Source organism: Opisthocomus hoazin, chromosome 2 (assembly GCF_030867145.1).
Source record: "Opisthocomus hoazin isolate bOpiHoa1 chromosome 2, bOpiHoa1.hap1, whole genome shotgun sequence".
Lineage (NCBI taxonomy): Eukaryota > Metazoa > Chordata > Aves > Opisthocomiformes > Opisthocomidae > Opisthocomus > Opisthocomus hoazin.
Window position 1 is genome coordinate 132,244,645 of NC_134415.1, and position 12,550 is coordinate 132,257,194.

The 12,550-nt window shown below is 56.9% G+C and overlaps 1 protein-coding gene across 1 annotated transcript in view; it reads left to right on the plus strand.

Moving 5' to 3' along the window:
* The window catches only part of DTNB (dystrobrevin beta), a 228,928-nt gene that overhangs the window by 212,694 nt on the left and 3,684 nt on the right, over positions 1-12,550 (plus strand). Inside the window, exon 18 of the mRNA XM_075415135.1 lies at positions 11,769-11,928. Within this exon, the coding sequence (XP_075271250.1) occupies positions 11,769-11,928 (160 nt within the window). The remainder of the gene's footprint in view (positions 1-11,768; positions 11,929-12,550) is intronic.

The window sequence follows — 12,550 nt, forward strand, 5'->3', positions numbered from 1 at the left end:
GGCCAAGCCGCCCTGAGGAGGTCGGTGAGGAAGGTCGTCTTGGCCGAGCTGCCCCGAGGAGGTCGGTGAGGAAGGTCGTCTTGGCCAAGCTGCCCCGAGGAGGTTGGCAAGGAAGGTGGTCTTGGCCAAGCCGCCCCGAGGAGGTCAGCGAGGAAGGTCGTCTTGGCCAAGCTGCCCCGAGGAGTTTGGCAAGGAAGGTCGTCTTGGCCAAGCCCCCCCAAGGAGGCTGGCGAGGAAGGTGGTCTTGGCCAAGCTGCCCCGAGGAGGTTGGCAAGGAAGGTCGTCTTGGCCAAGCCGCCCTGAGGAGGTCGGTGAGGAAGGTCGTCCTGGCCAAGCCGCCCCAAGGAGGCTGGCGAGGAAGGTCGTCTTGGCCGAGCTGCCGACTCGCCCGGCAGGATGGAAGGACCAGAGCCTGGAGAAGAGGGGAGCAGGCAGGTTCGGAAGGCTCCGGGCACCGAGCAGGTCGCTGCCCAGCAGAGGGGAGAGCGGCTGTCCTCACCCAGCGGGTCTCCATGTGCTGACAATTTCATGAGGAGTTTCGTTTAGGCTTTAGGAAAATCTGAATGAAGAGGTTTTTAAGAGCGTGTCGGATAAACATCTGCCAGGAGGGGATTATGGAGAGCGGATCCAGCTGTGGTGGACGAGGTATTTTCTTACAGCTTTGTTTCCCCCACGATGCTGTTTGTTTCTGCATCGGCAAAGAGCGGCCTTTCGCTGCGCCTCACCTTTGTAAACAGCAGCTTCCGTGTTTCTTCGCTGCGGAAAAAGTGCCTGAAATTCAACACGAGTGATTTTTGTTACTTCAGCAGCAATAGTTGCAGAGTTTTCCGTAGCTCTCCAGCCCGTTGGGCCTGCGATAGACTCTGACGGGAGAGGTGCTCCATGCCTGCGTTGGGTATCTCCATGCACACCGAGGGGTTGCTGCAGCGGTGGGGACGTTGAAGTGTGCATAAAAACTGGAAAAGATAAAAATGGGGCAAGTGATGGCGGCGGGTGGTCAGGATGGAGGAGGAGATGCGCAGCTCGGGGCTGCAGCCGGGGGAGCCGGGCAGGCCGTGGGCAACAGGTTGCTCTGAAGACCAGAACCAAACCACCTGCGGTGGGACGTGCCCTGCGGTGGGTGCCCGTCCTTTGCCGAATCCGTGCAGAGCGCGCTTTGCTGCTGCTGTCTTCTGCTCCCCGCTTCATCAGAAAGTCGCACGTTACTGAATCGAATGCCTTATGTAGGGTATTGTTTCTCCGTAATTATCCTCGTCAACAAGACTTCTGGTCTTCTCAGGGAAGGAAATCGAGTGTTACTTGACAAAGCCTGTTTTCAGCGAATCAACTTGTCCAACATCTGCTGTGCTTCTGTCCTTCACAAAATCACAGAATCCCGGCATGGTCGGGGTTGGCAGGGCCCTCTGTGGGTCACCCAGCCCAACCCCCTGCCCAAGCAGGGTCACCCAGAGCAGGGGGCACAGCACCGCGGCCAGGCGGGGCTGGAATATCTCCAGAGAAGGAGACTCCACAGCCCCTCTGGGCAGCCTGGGCCAGGGCTCCGTCACCCTCAGAGGGAAGAAGTTCTTCCTCGGGTTCAGCTGGAGCTTCCCAGGCTTCAGTTTGTGCCCGTTGCCCCTTGTCCTGTCGCTGGGCACCACTGCAAAGAGTCTGGCCCTGTCCTCCTGACCCCCACCCTGCAGATATTTAGAGGCATTTCTGGGGTCCTCCCTTCCTCGTCGTTAAAAACTTCAGGGTTTGTTGTTTGTTTGGGCGGCCATGGGGCGAGGGTCGCTGCCTGCCCAACCTGCCTGCCATACTCCGTCATCTCCTCGGCAGTGAAATATTTGCACTCTTCAGGACCCATAAATTCCCCCAGCGTTTCGAGCATTTCCAAACAGAGCCAAGCTCAGCGCGAGGAGTGGCTCGGCTCGTTGTTTCCAGGCTCCTCGGCGCGATTTATTGAGTTGGCTCAGCCCCAACGCGAGCAGAGGAATGCAGGGGCACTGCGGCGTTGGGGCTCTGTGTTCGCGTGAAAATTTAAACACAGACGATGTCGGCTGGGTGCATGGCCCGGACCTCCACGGAAAGAATAACCGGATTTCCTACTTGACAGGGGTTTTTTTGGTGAAATATGCAGAAAGCGTATTTTTTCTCCCCTGCTGCATAATACTTTGTGGTCACGGTACGTGCGACAACGTCGGCAGAGGTTACTCTGCCCGTGCGAGCAGGGTGGTGTCAACGTGGCCTGTGGGGCTGAAGAAGAAGAGGGACACAGCCACGGGCAGCATCAGCCCCAGGGTGCTCGGTACCGAGTGCCCCCCAGCCCTCGGCACGGGGAGAAGACCCGGGTGAGAAGAGAGGGCCGTGGGTTGGCGAGAAAGCCCGTGCAGCGCGGGGAAGAGCTCCAGTTGCCTACAGGGAAAGTTATCCGAGCTCTTCAGCTTGAGCCCCATGGTACTTGGCGTGAGGAAGCCGGGCTTCATTACCCATAAGACAAAGGCAAGCACGGTCAACGTGAATTCGACGTTGAACGTGCATGATATGCAGATGAAAAGCCCGTAGCTGTTTCACATCCAGCAGAAGACCCCTGCTTCTTCTTGGCTGCCGTTTGATGTCCTCTGGCTGATGTGACCTCCTACAGTGAGGGTGCAGAGCAGAAGATGAGAGTTGCAGGCACTGTGCTCATGTTCTCGTTTTCGCTCTGTTTCTGCCATATTTCTGGAGTTAGTTCTCTGGGGCGTGAGGAGACGTTTGCTCGTCTGAATCACTTCTCTAAAAACTGTTAGCTCTGTTTCTCTGTGCATACGAGATCTCTTTTAATTTAATCCATTCGTAGGAATATGCTACATAATAAAACGCATTAAAATCAATGTACATTTCTTGCAAAGCAAGATTTCTTAGCTTCTCAGTAAACATCTGTAGGTCACAGAGATGTGGGGCCTCCCGAGGGTCTTTAGCCCAACTTTCCGCTTAGAATCATTAAGGTTGGAGAAGACCTCTAAGATCATCACGTCCTGCTTGGAGCAGGTCTGCTGCTGGCACTGGAGCAAGTCGGTTATGGCTTCGTGTAGGCAAGCTTTGAAACCCTCGGAGGGTGGAGGTGCCTTACAGAATCCCAGAATGTTCAGGCTTCTGGGGACCCCCCACCCAACCCCCTGCCCAAGGGGTCACCCAGAGCAGGGGGCACAGCACCGTGTCCAGGCAGGGCTGGAATATCTCCAGAGAAGGAGACTCCACAGCCCCTCTGGGCAGCCTGGGCCAGGGCTCCGGCACCCTCAGAGGGAAGAAGTTCTTCCTCGGGTTCAGCTGGAACTTCCCAGGCTTCAGTTTGTGCCCGTTGCCCCTTGTCCTGTTGCTGGGAACCACTGGAAAGAGCCTGGCCCAGTATCTGCTGGACCTTGCATCGTTCCTTCCATCCGTCGGTCCCTTCAGCCGCCGAGGGAGGAAGGTCGTGAGAGTGATTTACTGACCCCCTCAGCGACGCCATCTCAGCCTCAGGAGCCATCCCCGAGCATGCGGCACAGCTACGCCCGCCGCGCCCTCCCACGGCTTCCTGAGCCCCGGGCGCAGCCCCGGCCCCGCGCCGGAGCACCCAGGGCTTGTGTGGAGGCCACTGTGCTGGCGGGGGTCTGACCCGTGTCCTCACGCGTCCTCCTTCGGGCCAGCCTGCGAGGTCCCCGGGGCTGCCGGTGCTGCTGGGGTGCCCCGGGCAGCACGCTGCCGGAGAGCCGTGGGCTGGGGGGCCGGGAAGCGCCAGCTCACCAGGCCTGGGTTCTGCGCTCTGTGTCGGGCTGCGTCCCGGCCGCGGGGCAGGCGCCATGTCCCCGCGAGGGAGAGCAGCAAGCGTGTGAGGACCACGAGCGCTGCGCGAAGTGCGGGGAGAGGGAGATCGGTGTGCAAAACAGAGCTTTAATGTTGGTTTATATTATTTTTCTTTTCTTTTTTCTTTTCTTTTCTTTTCTTTTCTTTTCTTTTCTTTTCTTTTCTTTTCTTTTCTTTTCTTTTTTTTCTTTTCTTTTCTTTTCTTTCCTTTCCTTTCCTTTTCTTTCCTTTCCTTTTCTTTCCTTTCCTTTCCTTTCCTTTCCTTTCCTTTCCTTTTCTTTTCTTTCCTTTTCTTTCCTTTCCTTTCCTTTTTCCTTTCCTTTTCTTTTCTTTTCTTTTCTTTTCTTTTCTTTTCTTTTCTTTTCTTTTCTTTTCTTTTCTTTTCTTTTCTTTTCTTTTCTTTTCTTTTCTTTTCTTTTCTTTTCTTTTCTTTCCTTTCCTTTTCTTTTCTTTCCTTTCCTTTTCTTTCCTTTCCTTTTCTTTTCTTTTCTTTTCTTTTCTTTTCTTTTCTTTTCTTTTCTTTTCTTTTCTTTTCTTTTCTTTTCTTTTCTTTTCTTTTCTTTTCTTTTCTTTTCTTTTCTTTTCTTTTCTTTTCTTTTCTTTTTTCTTTTCTTTTCTTTTCTTTTCTTTTTTCTTTTCTTTTCTTTTCTTTCCTTTTCTTTCCTTTTCTTTCCTTTTCTTTTCTTTTCTTTTCTTTTCTTTTCTTTTCTTTTCTTTTCTTTTCTTTTCTTTTCTTTTCTTTTCTTTTCTTTTCTTTTCTTTTCTTTTCTTTTCTTTTCTTTTCTTTTCTTTTCTTTTTTCTTTTCTTTTTTCTTTTTTCTTTTCTTTTCTTTTCTTTTCTTTTCTTTTCTTTTCTTTTCTTTTCTTTTCTTTTCTTTTCTTTTCTTTTCTTGTTTTCTTTTCTTTTTGTTTTATTTTCTTTTTTGTTTTATTTTGTTTTGTTCTATTTTATTTTATTTTAATTTTATTTTAATTTTATATTATGCTATTTTATTTTATTTCATTTTATCTGGGCTTAGACAAAAACAGATCCTACCAGGTGCTACAGAACCCCATGCAGCCCTGAGCCTGTAATCACCCGTTCCCTCTCCTGCGGATATTTGTTGATGCGCGTGCTCGCGCTGGGAGTACATCTGCCCACTGGGGACAGCAGTGTTTATTCTGTGCTCCAGCGTTGCCTGCAGCGAATGTTCAGAAAGTCTGACCCGGGCTGTGCGCAGCAGCACACACCCCCACACGCCCGGAGGCTGTTGCTGAGGTTGAATCAACATTTATTGACGTGTAATTTGGTGAACGCATCGAGGTTGTACGGGGCTCTGAGCACCCTGAGCTGGTTGGAGATGTCCCTGCCCGTGGCAGGGGGTTGGACTGGGTGGCCTTTAACGGTCCCTTCCCACCCAAATTTGCTTTGGCCTCAGGTCTTTCTTCCTTTCCTTCCCCAAGCTCGGTCAGTGTTGGGTTCTGCCGGGAGCGGGAGGGGGTCATCATCCCTGAAGGGGTTCAGCTCTTCACTCTGCCCGGCCGGCCCAGAGAGGCTTCTGCAGGTCTCCTTCCCCTCCTGGACCCGTCCACGTGTCGTCTCCACTCCTGGAAGATACAGGCACCGGGGCCTCGGAGAGACCTCCCAGGACACCATCCATGGTCAGGCCTTGGCCCAGGCTGCCCAGGGCCGTGGGGGAGTCCCCATCCCTGGAGGGGTTCAAACACCGTGTGGATGTGGCACTTGGGGACATGGTTTAGCAGCCATGGGGGTGTTGGGGTGACGGTTGGGCTTGATGATCTCAGAGGGCTTCTCCAACCTTCACGATCCCATGATTCTATAAGGAGGTCGGGTTCTTTCTTTCCCCCTGCCGACGCAGACTGGGAGGCGCGATGCTCGTGCAGGTGCTGCTCACACCACGACACTCCCCGCCTGTCTCCTGGCAGGTGCTGTGCCAGAAGGTTTGGTGTCGGTGTTGGCCAGGAGTTGCTTTTTCATTCGTTGTCGAGATCAGGAGCGAGAGGTCCATCTCTTCTTGGCTGGGACGTCCATCCAGGAATTTTTCTTGTTTTTGCTTTTCCACGTCTCCCCCCATCCCACTGGTGGGGAGTGCACAAGCGGCTGGGGGGGTGCTGGGTTGCTGGATGGGGCCATTCCACCCAAGCAGCTTCTGCAGCCTGTGAGCTCCCAGTGCAGGAACTGGAGCCCCTGGGATCCCAGTGCAGCTTCTGGAGCCAGTGGGGTCCCTGTGCAGAAAATGCAGCCTGTAGCATCCCAGTGCAGTGACTGGAGCCCGTGGGCTCCCAGGGCGGATTCTGGAGCCCATGGGGTCCCAGTGCAGCTTCTGCAGCCCCTGGGGTCCCAGTGCAGCAGCTGGAGCCCGTGGGGGTCCCAGCACAGCAACTGGAGCCCCTGAGATCCCAGTGCAGCAACTGGAGGCTGTGGGGTCCCAGTGCAACTTCTGCAGCCCCTGGGGTCCCAGTGCAGTGACTGGAGGCTGTGGGGTCCCAGTGCAACTTCTGCAGCCCCTGGGGTCCCAGTGCAGTGACTGGAGCCTGTGGGGTCCCCAGCACAGCAACTGGAGCCCGTGGGGGTCCCAGTGCAACTTCTGCAGCCCCTGGGGGTCCCAGCACAGCAACTGGAGCCCGTGGGGTCCCCAGCACAGCAACTGGAGCCCGTGGGGGTCCCAGTGCAGCTTCTGCAGCCCCTGGGGTCCCAGCACAGCAACTGGAGCCCCTGGGGTCCCAGTGCAGCAACTGGAGCCCGTAGGATCCCAGTGCAGTGCCTGGAGCCCCTGAGATCCCAGTGCAGCTTCTGTAGCCCCTGAGGTCCCAGCACAGCAACTGGAGCCCCTGAGGTCCCAGCACAGCAACTGGAGCCCGTGGGGTCCCAGCACAGCAACTGGAGCCCATGGGGTCCCAGCACAGCAACTGGAGCCCGTGGGGTCCCCAGTGCAGCAACTGGAGCCCGTGGGGTCCCAGTGCAGCAACTGGAGCCCATGGGGTCCCAGCGCAGCTCCGGGCGCCGCAGCAGCCGCGTTCCCAGCAGGCCGTGTTTCTTGCGAAGGTGATTTTCGAGTTCTTCACTGACCCGAGGACTTTCAGATCCTCCTTCGGCGGCTGGGAGCTGTGGGGTGCGTCGCGCGGGGGGGCCGCGCAGGGTCGTGTGAGCGTGCGGAGGGCAGCGGGGACGCGCGGCTCGGCCCCCGGAGCTGCTCCCTGGCGTGAGACGGCTCACGAGCCGCTCTCAGAATCACTACGGTTTCCAGGGAACCGCGTCGTCGCCCGGGCGAGGGACGTCCCCGGCCCCCTGCTCTGGTGGCTGCCGCATGCAAATCGCCAGGGCCCATCTGCCTGCCCCACGCTTCAAAAAAATCTAAAAAAGAAGAAAAAAATTCGAGTGCATGGGCACTGACTCTAAGAACGCAAACATGGGCAGCGGCTCTGGAAGGTGGATGATGGCAAAAAGAAGATGTCCTTCCCTGAGGGTGTCTGGGCGCTGCCAGCCCCGAGGAGTGGGCATCTCGGGGGGGTCCGTGGTCTCCCCCTGGTCCTTGCTGAACTGAGCTCTCGCTTTTCCAAACAACAAAATCTCTCGGCGGCTTTTCGTCTGCCACCCCTCTCCAGCCGCCACCGCCAGCGGGCATCGGGCGGTTAAGCATGAGCCAGCAGCGTGCCCTGGGTGCCAAGAAGGCCAATGGGATCCTGGGGTGCATCAAGAAGAGTGTGGGCAGCAGGGCGAGGGAGGTTCTCCTTCCCCTCTACTCTGCCCTGGGGAGGCCCCATCTGCAGTGCTGTGTCCAGTGCTGGGCTCCCCGTTCAAGAAAGATGAGGAGCTACTGGAGAGAGTCCAGCGCAGGGCTACGAGGATGAGGAGGGGACTGGAGCATCTCCCCTACAAGAAGAGGTTGAGGGAGCTGGCTTGTTCAGCCTGGAGAAGAGAAGGCTGAGAGGGGACCTTCGAAATGCCTCTAAATATCTGCAGGGTGGGGGTCAGGAGGACGGGGCCAGACTCTTTGCAGTGGTGCCCAGCGACAGGACAAGGGGCAATGGGCACAAACTGAGGCACAGGAAGTTCCGTCTGAACATGAGGAAGAACTTCTTCCCTCTGAGGGTGACGGAGCCCTGGCCCAGGCTGCCCAGAGGGGCTGTGGAGTCTCCTTCTCTGGAGATATTCCAGCCCCGCCTGGCCGCGGGTGCTGTGCCCCCTGCTCTGGGTGACCCTGCTTGGGCAGGCGGTTGGGTGGGTGACCCACAGAGGTCCCTTCCACCCCTACCATTCTGTGATTCTGTGATTCTGTGACACAGCGCGTGCCGCGGTCCCACGAGGCGCGGCGCAGGGAACAAGCGTCCCAACAGGGAGCACAGGGAGCATCCCCCCGCGTTGCCGGCCTGGGAGCGGCCTCGCACCACAGGTTTGTGCCAATTCAGACGCTCCCGCCTGCTCCTGTGCGGTCTCAGGTCCTTTTTTTGAAGGCTTTATTTGCGGTCTTGATGCGGGAGTGGGGGGGGAAGTGGAGTTCCCGGCGTGCCACGTGCATTTTCTGATGATTTTGCCCTTGAAAGATGCCATTTCCCTCCCGCCGCCCGCTCCCCTGCAGACACCCGGCTCACGAGAGCGTTTTCCTCACTTCTTTAAATCCCCCAATCATTAATACAGCTTCAAAATGACAATTTTATACCCAGCTCCGTTTTTCTGCGAATAAATGTCGGCTTTGGGCTGGCGGGGAGGCCGGGAGTAGGCAGCGCCGCAGCCGTCCCGGTCCTGGGAGCTCCCGCGGGAAGCGGGACCGTGGGTGTGCGCCCCGGCAAAACGCGCCGACGGCAGCGCGAGGACCGGCTACGGAGGCTGTGGAGTCTCCTTCTCTGGAGATATTCCAGCCCCGCCTGGACAAGGTCCTGTGCAGCCTGCTCTGGGTGACCCTGCTTCGGCAGGAGGGTTGGACTAGATGACCCACAGAGGTCCCCTTCCAACCCCTACTATTCTGTGATTCTGTGATTCTGTGAATTGGGCACAAACTGAAGCAGATGAAGCTCCAGCTGAACCCGAGGAAGAACTTCTTCCCTCTGAGGGTGCCGGAGCCCTGGCCCAGGCTGCCCAGAGGGGCTGTGGAGTCTCCTTCTCTGGAGATATTCCAGCCCCGCCTGGCCGCGGTGCTGTGCCCCCTGCTCTGGGTGACCCTGCTTGGGCAGGGGGTTGGGCTGGGTGACCCACAGAGGGCCCTGCCAACCCTGACCATTCTGTGATTCTGTGATTCTGTGATACGCGGGGCGCTGGCGGTGGCCACTGCTGCGTGGGCCGCGTCACCGGCGGTGTCACCGCGCGGCATCGCCGCTGCGCCGGCCGGGTTGCCCCGGTAACTGGTGCACGTCAAAGGGAGCCAACGATGAACAGGCTCGGAAAAAAACAAGACGGCAAAGCAAGCGGCACAAACGGAGCGGGTATTTGCTCAGAGGGTCGTGCGGTTTGTTGCCCTCGCTTAATTATTTATGAGCAGCTTTCCTTTAATCAATGGCAGCGTAGGGACCGCGCTTAAATATAAATACGGTCACAGGTCGTAAACCCTCGCCGGCAAAGCCAGGCAAAACTGGTGGCTAATCGCTTTGCCGTTGATCAGAGGCTGCGGAGGATAACCAGGTTATGAACCACAAAGTCGTCCCGTGCGCCTTCAAAGCCCCGGTAAACAAGAGCGGGTGCTGCGGGGGAAGGGGTGACGTCTCTGCCTCCCCGGCGGGCAGGGTGGGTGCTGGGGGAGCGAGCAGCAGCGGGGACGAGGGCACGGCCAGCCTGCGCGGACCCTCTGCCACGGGCGGCTGGAGGAGGGGGACGGGGACGCAAGCAGAGGTCCCTCGGTCCCCGGCGAGGTGCATCCCTGGGTGAATAGAATCACAGAATCACAGACTCACAGAATGGTAGGCGTTGGCAGGGACCTCTGTGGGTCATCTAGTCCAACCCCCCTGCTGAAGCAGGGGTCACCTACAGCAGGCTGCACAGGACCTTGTCCAGGCGGGGCTGGAATATCTCCAGAGAAGGAGACTCCACAGCCTCCCTGGGGCAGCCTGGGCCAGGGCTCCGTCACCCTCAGAGGGAAGAAGTTCTTCCTCGTGTTCAGACGGAACTTCCTGTGCCTCAGTTTGTGCCCACTGCCCCTTGTCCTGTCACTGGGCACGCCACTTTGCTCGCTCTCCCGCTGGCACCACACGCTGGGTACCCGCAGCGAGATGAGGTGTTTGAAAACAGGGAGCCAAGAGGTGCGTGTCAGCAGCCTCCTGCGTTGATCTCCTGCTCGCACCCGGGTCAGCCCCTCGCCTCTCGCTGCCCGTCACCCCGGTGTCCAACCGCAGAGGTGCTCCGGAGTACTGTGTCCAGTTCTGGGCTCCCCAGTTCAAGAAAGATGAGGAGCTACTGGAGAGAGTCCAGCGGAGGGCTACGAGGATGGTGAGGGGACTGGAGCATCTCTCCTACGAGGAGAGGTTGAGGGAACTGGGCTTGTTCAGCCTGGAGAAGAGAAGGCTGAGAGGAGACCTTATAAATGCCTACAAATATCTGCAGGGTGGGTGTCAGGAGGATGGGGCCAAGCTCTTTTCAGTGGTGCTCAGCGACAGGACAAGGGGCAATGGGCACAAACTGAGGCACAGGAAGTTCCGTCTGAACATGAGGAAGAACTTCTTCCCTCTGAGGGTGACGGAGCCCTGGAACAGGCTGCCCAGGGAGGCTGTGGAGTCTCCTTCTCTGGAGATATTCAAGACCCGCCTGGACGAGGTCCTGTGCAGCCTGCTGTAGGTGACCCTGCTTGGGCAGGGGGGTTGGACTAGATGACCCACAGAGGGCCCTTCCAACTCCTACTATTCTGTGATTCTGTGATTCTGTTTGCCCCGCAGCGTCTTCGCTGAAGGCAGGGAGAGGTTTGCCCGAGTGAATGTCACAGCAGGTTCCTCCGAGCCTGCAAACCGCAGGGAAAAAAAATATTCTCTGCTGTTTTGTGATTTGCTGTGAGATTCAGCAGACTTTGGGTACGTAGGCAGGGACCTGGAGGCCCAGGTTGCCCAGCAAGGTGGGAGATGCCCCATCCCTGGAAGCATTCCAGGCCAGGTGGGACGGGGTTCTGAGCACCCTGAGCTGGTTGGAGATGTCCCTGCCCATGGCAGGGGGTTGGGCTGGATGGCCTTGAAAGGTCCCTTCCACAGAATCACAGAAGCACAGAATGGCAGGGGTTGGAAGGGACCTCTGTGGGTCACCCAGCCCAACCCTCCTGCCGAAGCAGGGTCACCTACAGCAGGCTGCACAGGACCTTGTCCAGGACCTTGTCCCACCCAAACCAGTCTGTGATTCGGTGATTGTATGACTGTGGGGCCATCACTCGCCGTCTGTGGGGGAGCTCCAGAGGTTTCCTCCAGAGGTTTCCTCCTTCCTTTCTGTGGTTCTGTGACTCTACGAAGGCTCTGGCATCGCGGTGCAAAGCTGCTCGTGAGGCTCTTGGAGCGGCATGATGGAGATGGGGCAGGTTCGGCTGAAAAAAAGTATAAAATAAAAAAAAATACTTTTTAAAAATCACTATTTTAGTAATAAATGAAAATATAAAACTATATAAAAAAATATATGAAATATATAAAAATAAATTAGAGAAGAGGATGGACCTTCAGCAGAGCACACGCCTGGGAAGGGCACTCTGGGGAGGTTTCCAGCTCGCTGTTTGGCCGGAGACGCGGGTAGCGTGTGGTACGGAGGCTGTGGGTCATCTCCTGCGTGCAGCCCAACCCCGGGTGCCGCAGCCCGACGCGTGATGTGCTGCGCCCCGCATGCCACCGCCGCCGGGTCCTCCCACCGCATCCACCCATCACGGGTCGCTTTGCTCAGATCGGGAGTGTTCTGGTGAAGCGTCTTTCCTTATGCGTTTATTTCCCCCCCCCCCCGAATTATTTTTAGACATTGACCCAAAAAACAGTTAAAAATTTGTAACCGGTGTCTGGTGTCCCCTGTGCAGGCGCAAGCAGCGGGCTCGGCACACTCCTCGCCCACCCACGGAGCCGGCCACCCCATGCCCATGCCCGTCAGATCCACCTCCGCCGGCTCGACCCCGACTCACGTCCCGCAGGACTCGCTGGCAGGCGGCGGGGGAGACGTGCAGGAAGCCTTCACACAAGGTGAACGTCACACAGAGCAGAACCACATCTGGTCTTGGTCCTGCCAGCGTCGTGTAGAAGGGGAGATTCAGGCTGGATCTAAGGAAGAACTTGTTCCCCATGAGGGTGGTGAGACCCTGGCCCAGGTTGCCCAGAGAGGTGGGAGATGCTCCATCCCTGGAAACATCCCCAGCCAGGTGGGACGGGGCTCTGAGCACCCTGAGCTGGGTGGAGATGTCGCTGCCCATGGCAGGGGGTTGGGCTGGGTGGCCTCGAAAGGTCCCTTCCCACCCAAACCAGTCCGTGACTCAACAGTTCTGTGTTGGCATAACTCGCCAACACTGAGTCAATAATTACAAACCCCTTTCCTGTGCTCCCAACCAAAGAGACTGGGGGCACATTTTTAATCTTTACAACTTAATGAAATTACTTCTGTGATGATGCTCTTCCCTCTGGCAGGGGATCTTCCTCCCCGGAAAGCCGTGCCTGCAAGTAATTTAACAGTTAAACATGAAAAACTGGTCATGTTTACAAGGCTGGTGGTTGAGCTGCGCTGTGACTTGCGGGAGGAGGAAAGCGGTTTCATGACCGAAAGCAGGGGAGCAAGCAGCCCCCTCCCCCAGAGCACTCGGCAGGCAGCTCC